This window comes from Hippoglossus hippoglossus, chromosome 15, assembly GCF_009819705.1.
Source record: "Hippoglossus hippoglossus isolate fHipHip1 chromosome 15, fHipHip1.pri, whole genome shotgun sequence".
Taxonomy (NCBI): Eukaryota; Metazoa; Chordata; class Actinopteri; order Pleuronectiformes; family Pleuronectidae; genus Hippoglossus; species Hippoglossus hippoglossus.
In genome coordinates, this window is record NC_047165.1 from 6,339,194 (window position 1) to 6,357,290 (window position 18,097).

Consider the following 18,097-nt stretch of genomic DNA (forward strand, 5'->3'; position numbering starts at 1 on the left):
GCCTCCTCTAAGCTAATTTGAACTAAATACGATTTTCACTTTTGATTAATCTGAGTATTTTCTGCATTAATCTTTAACATCTTGTTAAAAATGATGGACAATGTTGATTATAATCATATGTTACTTTTAGCCTGAAGTGATTGTTTTGTCCAACCAAGAGTTTAAACTGTGACTGAGAAAAGTGTCAAATCAGCACCTTTGAGAAAATGGGTCCAGCAAACATTGGGAATTTTTCCTTTAAAAGTAGAATGAAATGTTTCTAGACTATCTAAATAATACATTTTCTGTTGGTCGACTAATCAATTAATTTCCCTGCTACCATTGGTCTTTTAAATTAGTCTATGGGGTTTTTATATTGTGTTTATTTACATTGTATATATTGGTTTATTTTTGTCGTGCAGTGATTGGCTGGTTGTACATCAAATTGCCCTAGAAGGATAATAAAGATTTTTTTGACTTGACAACTTCAGATAATCACAAGCAGCAGCAAACCAAGCAAGAGCAGCAGTGGACACCTGACGATCTGCAGCAGAGGAACCCAGCAGCCAGCAGAGGGCAGCCTCAGGACATCACATGGAAACAAGCAGCAGCAGACTTGCTGAAATTAAGCAGCAAAGATCCAGGTTATTTGTTGTTGTTGTTGTAGCTTCGTGCAGGAGTGAGGCCTCACCTGGTCTGTGCATGAAGTGCGAGTCCACCTGAGGAGCTAAACTTGAATGAGGAAATCCAGAGGGGGACAGAGAGACAGCTCACCTTCAAAGTAAAAGTTCAGGAGGCCGGAGGTTTGATTTGATTAATGAGTAATGAGTGACCCTTACACCTTGAGCTAGTTGATGGGAACAATATGTCATTTATTTGATCACTGAATATAAACTAGAAGGTTTTGCATGAATTTTCTGAATTATATGAAATAATGAAAAGCACAACTGGACAAAATAGATTTTTCAGGATATAGACATGTTTCTACATTTTTAGAGTTATGCGTTGGATGAAGATGTTTGATTCTTCATACAACTGATTTTGTTATTGGGAGATGGACAGACTCCAAAACCTTTTCAATTATATAACATCAATAATATTCCTAAAATACTAAAAACAAGATTCAAGATTCAAGAGTTTATTGTCATAAACAAAAGTACTTATTATGCAAAGTGGACCATTTTCCACATTACATATATTTAGTTTTAATCTACAAAAGATCAGAATTCCTTTGTTGATTATTTCTTTACATTATTAATCTGAATCAGAAAAGTAACAAAAGTTATTAAATAAATGTAGTGAAGTAAGAAGTTCCATATTTCCGTCTTCATTTGTAAAATAGAAGCAGAAAATGACAGAAAACGTTGAAAAATATACCTTAAAATTCCACTTACACACAATACTTGAGTAAATGTGCTTTGTCGGTGTACTTCCACATGAATGCCACTAGGGTTCAGGCTTGACTGGTAGTACACTGGCGCCTGGTGCTCCAGAGCCTTAACCCACCCTCCTCTCTCCAGGTCAACTACACCTTTGACCCCCCCGGATAAAGACAAACCTGTTGATTGAACAATGTAAAGTTAGAGTCAGCCCTCACCCCTACACAGAGCTGTGTCAAGTGACTGTCAGTGGGGGTTGGTTTCGATCCGCCTCCGAGGTGCTTTCCACTGAGAAGAAGAGCTCGAACAGTTCTCTTCAGGGTTCTCCCCACTGTTCTGCCACCTCATATCGGGACGCGGCCCCAAGGCTTTTGGGGCTCTGGCGGAACGAGCTGGGTTCAGAAGTCACTCCGAGGGACTGGCCACACCGTCAGAACACGAGAGACGGATGAGTCGGGAGGTTATGTATTCTGAGGCCTGTACGTGAATGTTAAGTACCTGGGTTACCAGTAGAAAACCATGAACTCCAATTGTCCCATGTGTTTGTTTTTTTTTTTATCAAAGGAGGAGAAAGTGCTGTCAACGTGAGATACTGTTAATAGAGCTCACACACTTTTGTAGAGTACACTATATGTAGAGAAAAAGACTTGAGGAGGATAAAGGACGACGAGTGACAACCATCCCGTTCTAGATTCAAGCATGTCATATTCACACTAACTGAGTCACAAGGTCACTGCCACTTTTCTGAGTAAAGCCCACCACTACTACTCAGGAAACACGCTGATGTCACTTTTTATTGTATTTCTTCCTCAACTCGTGTTTCAACAAGTTTCCAAACAACTTGGCCGTAACCTCAGCTTTCCTTTCTAGATAATAAACGGACAAATAACATCAACATGACGGAGGCTGGTTAACATTAAACATACAAGTAGACAGGTTGTGTTGGTGAGTTGAGACGTATACATCTACACGTGTGTTTTCTCCTATTATGTGTGGTATGAATAAAACAGTAAATGTACTTTGTTACATCGATTTAAAAAATAAGAATCTTGCGCCACAGTTACAAATAAAACAGATTGGCTTGTCAGGGGCTGTTCTACTGTGTTAAAGGGAAACTTAGAACTATTTAATCTATCCAACTGATTTTAAATGTGTTCAGAGTTTCTAAGGACATTCACAGTGTCAGCCAGACAGGCCGGACGGCTGTAGTGTGGGGTGTAGGTCAGATAAAGGGCCTGTAATGAGGACAGGTGATATTCTTTGCCTTGTGTGTGTCCTTCTCATGTGCAGTAATGTTGTGAAAGATTCGAACAGCAAACCACCGCTGCTCATGTTTAACCACCTGCTGATTTGGAACAATGAAGCGAGTGAATAAATTAGTTCTGGGTTTTCCCGTGTGTGGCTGCGGTGTTTTACTTTCATCGCTTCCACAACCAGCTCGAACTGACCATCCCGACCTGTGAGTCAGCAGCATGTGATCCTGTGAGGAGCAGGTAGCAAGTTTGCACGGTTAAATCATCGGCCTCTTTAATAACAGCCTCATCAGTAGTTAACAATGTGCGAAGAGTGAATGCAAAGAAGTCACGAGATCTTATCGAATGATGAGTCATGATGGCATATGTGAAAACTGTACATGTGATAGTATATGCTAAAAGTCTAAAAGTCAACTGTAGGTCGAGGGCCTTGTTCCTGTTTCGAACTTTGAAAGGTAAAAGTGACTGAGTGATCTCTTCCCTCATGAATCCAGCCGTCAGGTGATTATCGTTTTCTGTTCTTCACATGAGCAGGTCGGAAACTAACACCTTATGAGGATTCTTAGAAAATAGAAGCTCAGAGTGAACCAGGTCAGTGGGTTTCGTACGATTTTCTTGAATGGAAAGATAGATTCTTGGTAAACAAATTACCGTTTAAGTTTAGTTTGAAAAGATTATGTGGAGGATTATTGTTTTTGTCTGTGTGAAAGTAACATTCTTATCAAAGAAAAGACAAATGGATTGACTGATTAATCTGTTCGGAAAAACTATAGATGACAGATTTCCTGTGTTAATTAACAATTACTGAAGTTCTTCATTCTTCGTTTCCTGATGGGAACATTAACTCACTGTGAACTGAATAACTTTGGGGTTTTAAACTGTTGATCAGGCAGTTTGAAGACCACAACTCAGGCACTGGGTTTGTACAGATATCCTTATTAGGACTTTGCATTGACTTCCATTCATTGTGAACTAACCAACTTCTTATCCCTGACCGTAATGTTCTTTCCAGCTAAATGTAACACCTGTCATGCAACAGCAGTCACATGTCAGACGTGACAGTTGACACAGAAACAGCCTCTATGCTGGTAGACCACAGAAAACAGCTGGGACACGTTAACACACAACAGTGTCACTGATAACACACCATGATAACCATCGAGGGCCACAAGGGCATTTGGGACTTGACACATGAAATGGATGTTGGATGTTGTGCATTTTGTCTTTAATAGTAGTGTGAACTTAAACAAAGAAAAATCACTGAATTGCATCATACGCGAAACAGAATGTGACCAAAAGTCTGAGATTTCTATGTGGGCTGTTCAGGTACGTTTCCATGAGCTATGGAAACCTGAAGGTTTGAGTGTTATTTAGGAGAATGAATGCACTTTTCCAGGAGAGTTTTCTGGTTTGACAGTAAAAAAAAAAGTCTCTCACGCTCTGAGTCGCTGGAAAAGCCTTTGAGGGAAATTTGATATTTTTACACACCTATTAAATCTGGTTTTTGGCGTTTTGTAATTTTATGGTTTATTATTTGTAGTTACTTTTTCAACATTTATCATTTGTAATTTTATTTTACAAAACATTTCATGTTATTGGCCTTTTACTATCCTAGTCTAAATTATTTTATGAAGTACTTTGATATTTTTCATGGTTGTTATACTGCCTTTTTATATATTGATATATCTTTTACTACCTTAACTTTATTCTATCATTATCTTTATTTATTATTAGCTGCATCTATTGCTTATCAATCGCCTGAAGTAAATTGCTTCACAGGTGGAATCTTTTGTTCTACAGGTTGTCTGACATGTTTCACCAGTGAAACGTAAATCAAATAATTTTATACACTAAAATAACTTGGGGAAATAATTAGAAATAAGCGAGTGAGAAGCAGATAAAGGAATCTTGCACCTCTGCATCCAGCTTTGCAACAGAGTCCACATCTGCTTCTGAGGTGCCCTTGAGCCAGACACCAGAAAGTGGGTTTGACAGGAGAATTTCCCCACAGTGAAAACACACCAGCATGAACTCTGAAGTACAGTCAGACTCTGCTAAAGACGGAGTGTTTCTGGGTTGAGTGGGTTTTTATCCCCTCGGAGATGATGCCTGCTGCAGGATGATGGTTTGTTTCTGAATCATGAAACAGAGGATGACGCGACCTGTCTGTGACGCTGCTTTGTGCACAGCAGGTGGGAAATGCTCAGACGGTTAGAAGACACCCCCCTGGCGGCGGGGGGCTGCAACTACACCGGTTCTGACACAGAGGGAGAGAGAGAGAGAGAGAGAGAGAGAGAGAGAATTATGATATTCCAAAAAAGACCCAGCCTCCAACACCACAAATACAAATTGTTTATATATACTATTGCTCTAGAACAAACAAAAACCTATATGTACCTCGGCCTAAACATCAGCACCACAGGTAACTTCAACAAAGCAACAAAACCCCAATTAGATTAAACCAAATTATAAGAAAAACAAAAAGAAAACTATTATAGCAATGTGCAAACACAGCAGCACAATAGCTGTTGTGACCAGAGGAGTGCATCAATGACTGTCAATCACCTGTGTGTTCTCTGACCATTTGCACTGTGCTGATATCTGTACATAGACACACTTGCTGTAAATACATTCATTTACAGCAAGTGTTTAAGTTTATATAGCTCTAACTTACTTGTATTTACAGTTGTGTATTTCAAACAGAAAATCCACATTTTTCTATTTTGTTTTAAGCTATTTTTTAACTTATATGTATATATTTCTCACAGCACAGTCAAGTACATGTCTGTTGTTTCTACACTTGCTTTGGCAATGTCAACGTCTGTTTCCCATGCCAATAAAGCTCCTTTGAATTGAATAGAAAAAATTGAGAGATAGAGAGAGAGAAAGAGAGAGAGAGACAGAGACAGAGAAAGAGAGAGAGAGAGAGAGAGAGAGTGCGCGAGAGCGAGAGAGAGGGGGGGGGAATGGGTGGACGGAAAGTCCCCGTGTGGAAATCCCCTTATGATTGTTTGCTTAAAAAAGAAAAACTATCGGTGGCGGACATGCGTGCTGCTCTGAAACGCTTCGCAACCTGCGAGGGCTCCGGGCTCGAGCTGGTACCGAGGGGACGAGCGGGTTGAATGGCGCCGTGGACCGCAGCGGTGAGGCAGAGTGAAGTGGAGGACTAGCCCGAGCATCCGGGAGGGCTTTGTTATTACCCCGACATATTACACAGGTAAGGCGGCCGTCCTCCCTCCTCCCACCCCCCCTCTCTCTCCTCCACATGTGGACACCGTGAAAACACGGAGGCTGAGACTCGGCGGCTGCCAACGTCGTCCGGGGCCTTGAATGTAACGTGTGGCCGGGGGACGTGGAGGAAGCTCGGAGCCTCCCTTCACGACAGCCATTGTTTACAAAGACGTCACCCTCCGGCGGATCGGCCCCCCCACCACCACCACCCCCCGACAGCCGAGTGCAGCGTCGGGTAACGCCGCCGCCGTGTCGGTCCCCGCGGTGCGAGACGCGCTTCGTCGCCACATTGTCTCGGAGGTAGTTGTCATTGGAGTTACGTAACTGGACGTGCGCTGTTATTGTGTGTGTGTGTGTGTGTGTGTGTGTGCAGCCGCCACCATCTAAACTCCTCCGGTGGCACTTCCAACCAAACCAGGGGCCTTCAGTGGCTCCTCCAGGTGTTTCGGTCCCTCATGTGACCGAGGAGCCCTGGAGCTTGATGGCCTAAGTCTGCTGTTGCACCTGCACCTGCTGCTGCTGCTGCTGTTTGAGTTGTAAAAGGCTCAGAGGCCACAGGAAGACAAGTATCCAGGTATAAATGTCTGCAGAGAGGATGTTACTGCAAGTCAAAGAAGAAGAAAGTCAGCAAAACTCCAGGCCTGCATGCTGACCATCACTTTCTGCTTCCTGTGAGCTGTCAATGTGCTGACTGGCTCTTCGTTTTGGGTGAAATGTGCCCTTTTTAAAAAAAGGAGTGGCACTGAACCTTCATACCCTTAAGTGCCATCCAGAAGAACGGTTACTGTAGGGTGCAAAGTATTGAAATTGTTAAGTTACACATTATATTCTTTGTCTTTGGAGTTCATTGTTCAATCTGAACTTCACAACTCAAACCAGGAAACTTTATATTTGAGTTTGAAGTTATGTAATAGCTGCTTGTGTAAAGAAAACATTCAAACAGCGGTCAATTGGAATGTGTTACATATTTTCAGATGGGATAGAACAGGATTTTATTTTAGATGCTAAAAAAATAAACTTCTATCCTCCTCAAAGAATGTTATCGAGACAGTATTGTTTTTGTATTAGCTACGGCACAGACATCAATATTGATCAAACAATTCCCTGCCTTGTCTTATATTTCTAACAAACACTGAATCCAGACAGTTTTGCCTTCTAGAGGAAGGAGCGGGCAAAGGGAGGAGGCCTTGGGGCCGTCGGTGTGACCTTTATCGCAGCCTGGGAAGCCCTGGGTGGCCTCGGGTTGAAGTCTGGAAAACACCAGCTTTGTTGTTCGAGGACTTTGAGCTCAGTGGGACACAGGGAAACTCTCAAACCCCGTCAAGACGAAAGAGAGAATTAAAAGAACTAACAAGGATGAAAAGGGTTCTTTGTGTACTTTATTGTGTTTGGCCCACCAGCTTCCCCGGCAGCCTCCGCAGTGGGATGATCCTGTGCGTTGGGTGATTTCCCGGACAAACTGTAAATTAAGTTGTGTCTTGAGTCTCAATTAATAAGGACGGGGACTCTCCGCTGAAAATTTCCCACCAGTCGTCTCTGTTCTTTTCTACTGTACACTACTTTGAAATAAAATATCCCCTTCTCCCCTTCTCTCCATCCAGTTTCCACGTTGTGCGGCCATCGGCGGTTGGCGCCACCTCCTCCTCCTTCTCCTTGTTCCTCGTTCCTCTTCGTCCCCCTCCTTCCATCCACCGGGCCACCCATCCGCCATGTCGCAGGGTCAGAACTTCCTCCCCAAATTCCTGTTTGTCTCCAACCTGCTGAAGGCGGTGAAGATCCGTCAGCGAGTGCCCAACGACGTGGTGAAGCCGGCGGCCAGCGGCGGCCTGATGCACCACCTGCGGGGCATGCACAGGTACACTCTGGAGATGATCGCCATGAACCACTTCCCGCAGGCCTTCAGGGAGGTGGTGCAGGCTGCCATCCTGGACCGAGCCATGCAGGCCTCCCTGGAGCAGGAGAAGAAGCTCAACTGGTGTCGGGAGGTGAAGAAGATGGTGCCCTTACGCACCAATGGTAAGAACGATTTTTTACTGATGGTAAGCTGGTGTCTGAAGTCTCCAGTAAACCAGATTTCTTTGGTTTTCTTACTTGGGTGTGAAACTCCAGGAAGTTTGTGAGCACTTAAGTGAGGTTTTGGGATTTGTGGTTTGTCTCTGGTGGCATCAACAGATTCAACAGCCGGTCACAGAGCTGATGTCAAACTTAAATTCCTTGATTTCACCAAGTATGGTGATCTGCCCAGGGGAGACGTCTTTTTTTTGTTGTTTTGTTTCACTTTCTATAACAGCGGAGATGTGCTCTGTAACTTCTCAGATGTTATTACTCACAGGCAGGGTTACCGTAAGTGACAACCAGCGAGTGACACAGGTTCCATTTCACATACATTCATTTAGCCCCCTTTTCATTTCACTGAGCTGAGCGTTTGAGGTCTTGGCCTTTGCCAAGTCATGTTTTCTGTTTCGTGGCTGTTGCAACATTGGAACATCCCGGAGTGGGCAAACATTTAGACACAGGCTTGACTGCTTCTGATCATACTGCTCTGTACTCGGAAATTCTCTGGCGTCACACGTGGGACTATTATTTACTGTTAAGGATGTTTCGGGCTCAGCTCTTTCCACCGTTTTTCATTTTTACAACCTTTGTTCTGTGTAGGTGTGAATGTCAGAGGATCTGAAAACATCTCAAGTCATTTTACCTGCCAGACTGATGTAGGTTTATGTCGCTGCCTTTGTGACTCTGAGATGTGTCACAGCCCAGAAGCCTTCGTCAAATCCAATGTGGCCAAATCCAACTGTGTCTCATTGTCTCCTGCCATCTACATGGCAAGAGTTTAAACACATGTGGTGTGCACATCAGACTCGGGTCCTTTTTTAGACGAGCGGAAAAAAACAGTTGTTTGAAGGGAAACGTCAGCCGTAGCAGAAGAAGAAAGCAGAAATCAAGTGGTGTTAAGTTTGTTTTAAACCTGTGAGTTTCCAAAGTATCTTTCTTTCTCATTAGAAGCGATTGACACTCAGCAGTTAGACATTCCTGCATCAATCACATCCTGTAATTAGCAACAGTAACCGGATGGATGAGGAACTGGTTTGTGCTATGTCCTGATGTATGTCTTTCATAAAGAGTGAAACGAGGGGCCCTGCCGATTCTGAAGTTAGTCATTTCTGTAGGAGTTACTGTAACTCTCAGCATGGTTCCTCTTCAGAAAAGACCCCTGAACTGGTCACAAACTCTTTTGACTTCTGCTTCCAGTAACCTGGATGGAATTTCATGGCCCGCAGAGATGATGTCACAAAGATGAGACAGAATTTAGAGCTGGACTGTCTAACTCTGAAGGACCCAGACGTGACTTTGAGCATAGGACGGATAACACACACACACACACGCACACACACAAAGGACTGACTGCTGCTGAGTCACTGGCTCTCAGCGCACACACACACACACACACAGAACGTGAGAGAACAGAAGTCCATCCATGAACGTCCAGCGATTGTAGGTCATATTAATCAAGCTTCGAGTCTTAACACATCATCTGGGACACAAATTCCACCTTAAGCACAAAATCTTTTCCTCAACCCTTCATCTACGTGAATGAATATTATTAAAACAGCTTTTCAATCCATTTCCAAAATCTGACGTCCTCTTTAAGACACTCTCTCCCTGGAAAAAGTAACTGGGTCACATCCTTTTTCTGGCTTCATTCAACTTTTCCACGCACTGAAGAAATGCATAATTCAAATTCAGTGTGTCATCTGTGTTGAAGATGCATGTGAGGGTTTTTCCCAAGCAGCATCCCATGTCTGTCATGTGTTCCCAACACGCAGTGAGTTGTTCAGCTACAATACACTGAGTCTACAACACTGTAGTCGCAGAGAGGACACACTGTCTCCAGTTCATGTTTCAGGTCATGTAGAATCCAGATTGTTTGGCCAGATGCACTCGGGTTCTTTCCAGAGCAGTAGCAAAGCTAGTCTTGGCCAGGACTTGTTTTAATACGCAGCTTTCAGACAAAGCGTGGAATACAAACAACATTGCTAACTTCCATCACCTGGATGGCAAACGGATGAGGATTATGTCTGGTCCTATGCTAGTGTTTTCAGGAAGTGTCCCAGCTTGCCACAGAGGAAGCGTCTATATTTAGACTGATGGGACCAGCAGACCATCTTTCATCCTCAGTCGTCAGGCAGCTTAATTCAGGGTCAAAAGTGTGTTTTTGTGCACAAAAGGGAACTGATTGCACATGCGTGTTAGTTCCTATTTCTTTTTACACCTGTGCGTGTGTATTTCTGTTGCCTTTTCTCACCAGAGTGCCGTGCATATAATATATTTTTTGTTGAGAGTGATGCAAGAGTGCCGAAATGCAACAAGAGCTAGCTGGTCTTAAATAGAAGTGCATGTGTTATTTTTCTCAAAGTACAGTGGGATTTCCTGAATGACAACTGTGTATCACATCACGGTCACCTTGCAGCACAGGTGATGTTATTCTGAGGGATGAAATCACAGTTTGGTGAATGTCACGACATCAACCATTACTTAGAATTCTTGTTAATATAAGTTATAATGAATGTTCTTTCTTGTAACATGAACAACTCTTAGATTAGGGGTATCTTGGTCTGCAAGGTCTGTTTGCATTAGGTGCATGTGAACCGTTGCCGGGTAAACATCAGCGAACGAAACAGCAGATCATAAAGATAAAGAGAACGTTTTGCACATGAGTGCATATTACTGTAGACTTTTTGCATGCGTTATCTCAATGCTCCGTAATCGCAGCTTTCATTGGGTGTTGATAGCCGTAGTTAAAAAGATAACATTCCATCCTGTCCAAGCCACACCCCTGTGGAAAGTCCAGGACCATCTGAGTAGCTCTGATGCATCGGGATCATGGGGGGGGGGGGGGACACACGCACAAAGGCAGAACTTAGCACAGGGAAATTCCTGTGTTAGTGTGCAGCAGGTTTTTTTTTTTCTTTCAGCACTGCACACATTGACAAACATGGGCTCTCCTGTTTCTCAACTAGAAAAAGACCCGGAGCGGCCATAGGAGAATAAAGAAATTCCAGGGGTTTTAGTCACTCATGCTCTCTCACGCTATAACCCTATCCTACGCACAAATGCCTTTTGAGAAACCAACTCTTTATCTCTCTGGACGGTTTGTAGAATGTAGAAGAGGTACTTTTCTTTGACATGAGACCAGACAACACTATTTATGGAGATTCTCCAGGCAGATTAGGGATATTAAAGGAGTAACATTTCATATTTCAATAATGTTTTTGAGGTGAATTAAGGGCCACATTTCTCAGGCCAGCTTGGTAGAAGTTGAGCTTTGTGTGTGTGCATACTTTCAGACATGTGAGGGTCATATAATAGTCTAGATGCCAGATAGTGTGACAACCAGCCCAACAGCCTGGAAATCCCCCTGCTTTTGTTACACTTGTGTGTTTGTGTGCGCACACTGCAATTGTCTGTTGTGTATGCTGTGCACCTATTAAATTTGCACATTCACATGCATGTCCTGCTACACAACTGTAGAAGTTTGCGTGCATGTACAAAACTAACTACTCGTTGTGCTAATATTGTATGTGTTCCTCCTTTGTGTGTACAGGAGATGGGAACTGTTTGCTCCACGCGGCCTCTCAGTACATGCTGGGCGTTCAGGACACAGACCTTGTTCTTCGGAAAGCCCTCCATGGCGTTTTGAAGGAGACGGACACTGGTGGCTTTAGAGCTCGCTTCCAGGCAGAGCTGCTCCAGTCCCAGGAGTTCACCCAGACCGGACTCCGATACACCACCATGGTATGAAGACTATACAACTTCCATGTTAAAAGCCTTTTCCATTACTTTGCATCATTACCTGCAAATATATTTTGTACCCATACAAATTTCTTTTTATTTTCCGACCAAGAAAGTATCTTGTCTAATGAAACAAATGTGAGTAAAATCCTTCCATAGGTATGTACAAGTTTGTATCCTAAGTTTTTGTGCGTTTATGTGTGTGCACCGTCCCAGAACTGGGAGGACGAGTGGGAAAAGATTGTGAAGATGGCGTCTCCCATCTCCAGTAGCAACGGCCTCCAGTTTGACTCTCTGGAGGACATTCACATCTTCGTCCTCTCGAACATTCTCCGCAGACCCATCATCGTCATTGCAGGTAGTCACCTTCTACCTTCTCTATGTATATAGCTCCTTGTTGGCCATTGAAGACTCACTGGTCCTGTATGTAGAATAAAGACAGTATCTACTCAACAACAATTTTTCTATTATTTGTTTTGTAGTTTTCATGTTGTTTGATTCCACTGCATCACCTCCCATCAACTCTGGTGTGCAGATGTAGAGTAGATATTGTGGTTGAAAAGTAAATATAAGGAGGATGAATATTCAGTTATATTAAGTATTTACCCTCTAAAGTTTGATTTCGTTAATGAACATGCACAAAACACATCCGATGAAATGTGCATTACACACAAGTTGTTCTTGGACTTTCTTTAAATAACTTCAATCTCTGTTCTTCCAACAGACCAGGTGGTCAGAAGTATGAAATCTGGCTCCTCCATCTCTCCTCTGAATGTGGGTGGGATTTATCTGCCGCTGCACTGGCCACCCACAGAGTGCTACAAATACCCAATAGTGCTTGGCTATGACTCCCAGCACTTTGCACCCCTCATCACCATCAAAGACAGTGGTCCAGGTAGGAAGCACTAATGCCTCTTTCACTAGCGCGCTCACCCAGGTGTCCTGCTTCCGTCACTGCGGAGCAATGTGACCCGGGAGTGAGTGCTGATTGTGTCCATTCCCATTGCAGACAAAAAACAGATGTTAATGGGTGGAAAAGGGGGAAACTGGTGTTATGTAGCTGACCTGACAAATGGAAAAAAAGACAGAGCCTTGTTATGAGGTTTGCTCATACTTTTATTTCAATGCCATGTCTTGGTCTGTATTTCCCAGAGATCCGTGCTGTGCCGCTGATCAACCCAGGACGGGGGGACTTCGAGGAGCTGAAGGTTCACTTCCTGATGGAGAAAGAGCAGCAGCAGAAAGAGAGGCTTCTCAAAGACTACCTGTTCCTGATAGAGATCCCTGTCATAGGCTTGGGCTACGATGTTTTACGGATCATCAACGCTGCAAGGTACGTAAAGCCTGTAAACTCTGCCTATGAATTGACCAATGGAAGAGAAAAAGCAAGAGAATAATGTCCCAGATGTAGGCCATAATGTCAAAAGCTTCAAGAGCTTTATATTGTTAATATATTTATGTGATAATAATAATAAAGAACCACTTTGTATGTCTCTGTCCGAAGGCTGGACGAGGGCAATCTTCCTGAAGACATGAACCTGATGGAGGACTACCTGCAGCTCGTCAACCACGAGTACCAGCGCTGGCAGGAGGACAAGGAGCAGGCATGGGCTGCCCAGCCACAGCGCCCACCACCCTTTTCTGTCTCCCAGCTCTCCCTCATCGAAATCCGCTGTGCCACACCACGATGCACCTTCTACGTCTCTGTTGACACGCAGCCTCATTGCCACGAATGCTTTGAGAAGCGACAGGTCACCACCGGTGGAGGAGCAAGGATAGAAGGGGTGATACAGGCCAAGGGAGGAGGGGTACAAGGTGGGGTTGGTGTGATGGTGGGATCAGAGACCGAGGTGAACTCTAGAGGAGCTCGAAGCAGCAGCCCTCCGTCCTCCTCGTCTGGAAGAGGGGTGGTGATCTCTAGCCCCCGCTCAGCACCACCCACCGCCCCCAGCCTCAGCCTGTACAGTGAAACTCATGCCATGAAGTGCAAGACACCCGGCTGCCTCTTCACTCTTAGCGTAGAGCATGATGGACTTTGTGAGCGCTGCTTCAACTCCAGGCAGAGCCAAGGAGCCCCTGGAGCTGGAACTGCTGCCACAGGACTCCCAGGCCCCAATGGGGGGCCTACAGTTCCCCACCCAGCCCAGGGCTCCGGCTGGACCCAGTGGGGGGGCTCTGAGACAGAGACAGAGCGCTGCAGCATGTGTAGACAGGAGGCGTTCAGGATATTCAATGGCCTGTGTCCACCCTGCATGCAGAGACAGCAGGCTCCAGAGAGGGGAGAGCCTCAGCAGAGCAACCCCAGGACTGAGGCCTCGTCTTCAGCTTGGAGCCAGGCCAGGGACGCTGAGCGGCCGTGCCTCACCATAACACCAGGACACACCTCAGCCTGGCAGGCCCCTCTCGCACGGCCTTGTAAAAGATCTGGTTGCCAGTTCTTTGGGACGCCAGAGAAGTTGGGTTTCTGCACTATTTGCTACGTAGACTATCAGACCAACCACCGTAAGTCCTGAAATCAAGTTAAGGGTTTTCAGAAAATAAAGTGTATTGTTTATGAAAGTCCGCCAATTTGTTTATGTAATTTTCGATTGGATTTCTCCTTTGCTTATGTGGGCCACTCTCTGTTTCAGACATGACACCTCCCGCTGCCCCGGCCCAGAGCCGGCATGGTTTGGAGGCAGGCTTCCAGAATGCCACCAGGTGTCGTGGGCCTGGGTGTGGTGCGGTTGGCAAGACAATGCTGGAGGGCTACTGCGACAAGTGCTACGTCAAAGAGCAAAGCACACGGCTCAACCAAGTGGCACATCGCACACCACACTCGCCTCCTTTAGTCATGGTAGGGGATCATCCACACAGCCCTGCTGTCTCTCTTGATCTACTCTTCTTAATCTTTTTCTGTTATTTGCTTCTGTCGTTTTCTGTGATTCTCTCCTATTTTCTCAACTTTTGCAATTTCCAGCTGATCCACAGATGCCAACTGACCCCTCATCTCTTTCTCTTTGCTCCCTCCTCTTTGTCTTTGTACAAAAAGCGTGACCGAGCAGTTAAACCCAGATCTTCGCAGCAATCCCAGACCCAGACTCAGTGCCGGCGGAGTGGCTGCAGTAACGTGTCCCCGGGTTGCACAGACCTTTGCCCAGAGTGCCACACACGAGGCCAGGGCAGAGAGGTGGGCAGGCGGGCGCAGGCGCCCAAGGAAAAGTCCAAGCAGCGGTGTCGGACGCAGGGCTGCGACCACTACGCCAACCAAGAGAAACAGGGCTACTGCAACGAGTGCGACCACTTCAAACAGATCTACCGCGGTTGACCACATTCCCATGCACGCAACAACGATGATGACACACATTGCTAGCACGCTAGAGCCGCTGCCCTGCTCTGGGCGCCCCATGCCAGTCAATGCACCTCTGATACTAACTAACCAACTAACTAACTAGCTAGTGACTAACTAGTAACCTTATGGCCTGAAAATCAAACCCCCCATGTAGAATGTGAAGAGAGAATGTGTGTACGTGGGGGGGAGTGAGTGTGTGTGTGTGTGTGTGTGTTCGCAGTAGACATGGCCTCCAGAATACCTCTTTGTGCAATTATTATCATCTGATGTGCCCTGCGCACCGACACGGTGAGAGGTTTGGCTACATGTCAAAGCAACTGACTCAATTCTTGTGTACAATATGTATTTAGAGGTCGTGCCGGACAAAATGATTGTATGTCGACATAACAAGAAGCATCTGACATTGCTTTCTAGACCACAGCCAAGGATTTATACCCCTATGTCTGTCCGACTGTCTGTCCGACTGTCTGTCCGTCTTCACCCATCTGTGTATCTGTCTGCCTGTCTGTCTAGCATGTGCTCTGTAGAGTGAGGGATGCAGTAGTTGGGTGAACCCCAGCAACAAAGCTGTGGAAGTAGTAAGCAGAAGTGAGCCAAACTGGGCAAAAGCAAAGTAAGTGACGTGCTAGACATGAAACAACATGTCACCACCGTTTAGCTTACTTCTCCAAAATCATCCATTTATGTCCTTCCACAGTAGTTTTGCCAAAAAAAAAGGCTCTTGCAATCAATATTGTAAAAATTTTCAAGAATTATTTTTCTTCCATTAGTCAATCAATAGCAGTGTTGGTTTATATTTTGAGTTCAATTGACCTCAGTATTGTTACTTCTCTGTTAAATGAAGTTATCATGGTGAGTTGTTTGATATGTAAAGTAAGAACAGATCATGTGTCCAAACAGTGCAAGACAGACAGGGCAGGTCCCTGCTAGTTCTGGTGCTACATGTACAGAAATACAAGCCTCTCTCATTGTAGCCAACATGCTGGCGGCGTCAGCGGACAGAAGGCAGAGAACACAGTGGAGACAGGACTCATTCTCTTTCTATTCCTGCTTCCCTTCCTTATTTCCCCCTCTTCATGTCCAAAACAGATCTGTTGCCTTGGACATTGTTTTCCTGTTTACGGACCACTCGAGCACCTAGAATAGACACATGCGCTCACATACCCACACACGCAAATGTTGTGGTTCCAGTCCTTTGTAAATGGGGATTGCCAACTGAGAACACAATGACCAGTGCAGTCTGGATGATTATTCACCTTACCAACACACACGCACACAATTTGCACATGCAAACACAGCTCTGAGAGATTGTATGCGCCCCACCCCTGCCAGAGGTGATGTGTCGGTAAACAAACCCAGAATGCATCCCTCTCTGGCTCCGCTCCACTGGATGGGCCAAGGCGACAAGTTTAAAACTTCAGAGAGCAATCCCATCGCCTGCTTTGGCTAATCTTGTTTATCTGAATGTGTTTTGTGCTGCTGCTACAACAGCACAGTATTGGGGCTGATCCTCAACAAGTTTTGCCTTTAAGTAGTGATTAAAAAATATATGGACCAGAGGGGCCTGATCAGTGATCCTAGATCAGTGCCCCCACCTATTAAATGCTTTTGTGAATATGGATCTTGGTCCACATTGTAGGACCCTCTAACCCGATGCCTCATCTCCAACACACACACACACATAGTGCACGCATTTGTGCGTCTGGAATACGCAAAACTGACATTCCTGTTTGTTTTTTTTTGTTTTTAATTTGTTTTTGGAAATTTTTAATTGTATTTTGATACATTTGGTTTTGTTTCTGCCAAAAAAAACATGTGCCATCAATCACCAAACAGTTGTTGTTACCTCCTTAAAAATGGCCAGCCTGGACCATTCTGAACTAATAAGAGTGCCACAGATAGACATCTCCAGTCCTGTGTAACCACAGATTAGAGCTTATCAAGCTTGCTTATGCTGAAGTCCCCCATCTTTCCGTGTCTATTTTATCTAAATATGAAGACATATTTACCTACAGAGATAACCTTTCTATAAAAAGTTAATCAAATGCAATGTGACGTTGAAGAGTTATTCCCCTCATACGTCTGCTGAAGAACTCAGCTGCAATAGGCAGATGTCCATCTGTGGCTCTAGTTAGATAAGCGTAGACAAACAGGCTCTCGGTCTGCCTTTTCATTCAACTGTATCTAAAGCTGTCAAGCCGGCCCACGTGTTGACAGCCTGTACGTAGATCTCTGTGTGCTTTAATCACCTCTAGACAAACCTTAATCAATTAAAGGCCAATTAGTGGTCGGCTCATCAGTACCCCTTAATAAGGTTTCGGGGCTCTGGCCGAGCTCGACTGGGAGATGATCACGTAAGTTGCACATGACTTGTGTAAGCTGCTGAGGCATTTAGGAATGGTACTCCGACTCGCTTAGGGACATTCCAACAGTAGGAGGAGCATCCGCGTAAGAGCAGAAGGTGTAACAAAAACATGCAAACGGTGTGGAAGTTTCTTTGTGTGACCTTTCAATAGGGTATTGTATGAAAAAAAAGCCTGATTTTATTTGTTAAGTATTTATTCATATCAAGATATCTGTATTGTGTGATTCAATAATTATTTATATGTCGTCCTGAAATGAATTATTTTTATTAAGAAATCTGAAATCTGTCTCCTGTGGTTCTTGTCTCTGTTGTTTTGTGTGTACTTGCATTTGTCACCTCTTTAGGACCCGGTCCAATACAAACACTGACCTTGTAAAGGTGGTCTGTATGTTTCTAGTCTTGACAGTACAGCACCATTCACCTGTTCATACAGTGCATGACTTGGTTGAGGGTAAGTTAAGGGATATGGTTTTGATTGGGCTGTCCACAATGAAAGAAAGTCTTAAAAAGTATACCTGCACAAACCTGTGTGTATATGGGACACACACAGGCAAGCACTTGCACATACAGTTTGCTTGTGTGTATGTTTGTTTTTGTCAGATTTCAACATTGCACTCTTATTACAGCATTGCCTCTCTGCTGTGCTGTGTATTGCATAAATCGGTTATTGCTGAAAAGCAGCCGCTCACCTTTGGCACCAAATTCATCACCAGTGTAGCAGGTACAGATCACAGGCCTGGTTTAGATGTGCAGCGTGCACCATTTT

At 44.5% G+C, this 18,097-nt stretch overlaps 1 protein-coding gene across 2 annotated transcripts; it reads left to right on the forward strand.

Moving 5' to 3' along the window:
* The first annotated feature begins 5,484 nt into the window (after positions 1-5,484).
* tnfaip3 (tumor necrosis factor, alpha-induced protein 3) lies at positions 5,485-17,613 on the forward strand. 2 transcript variants are annotated; one of them, XM_034608168.1, is made up of 9 exons: positions 5,485-5,828; positions 7,444-7,858; positions 11,448-11,638; positions 11,852-11,993; positions 12,360-12,530; positions 12,788-12,968; positions 13,140-14,137; positions 14,266-14,471; positions 14,667-17,613. In XM_034608168.1, the coding sequence occupies exons 2-9, from the start codon at positions 7,552-7,554 to the stop codon at positions 14,940-14,942; spliced, it is 2,472 nt and encodes an 823-aa protein (XP_034464059.1). In that variant the 5' UTR covers positions 5,485-5,828; positions 7,444-7,551; the 3' UTR covers positions 14,943-17,613. The 2 variants fall into 2 exon arrangements, with proteins under 2 accessions (XP_034464059.1, XP_034464060.1); XM_034608169.1 differs by lacking the exon at positions 5,485-5,828 and adding an exon at positions 5,884-6,142.
* Positions 17,614-18,097: the final 484 nt, after the last annotated feature.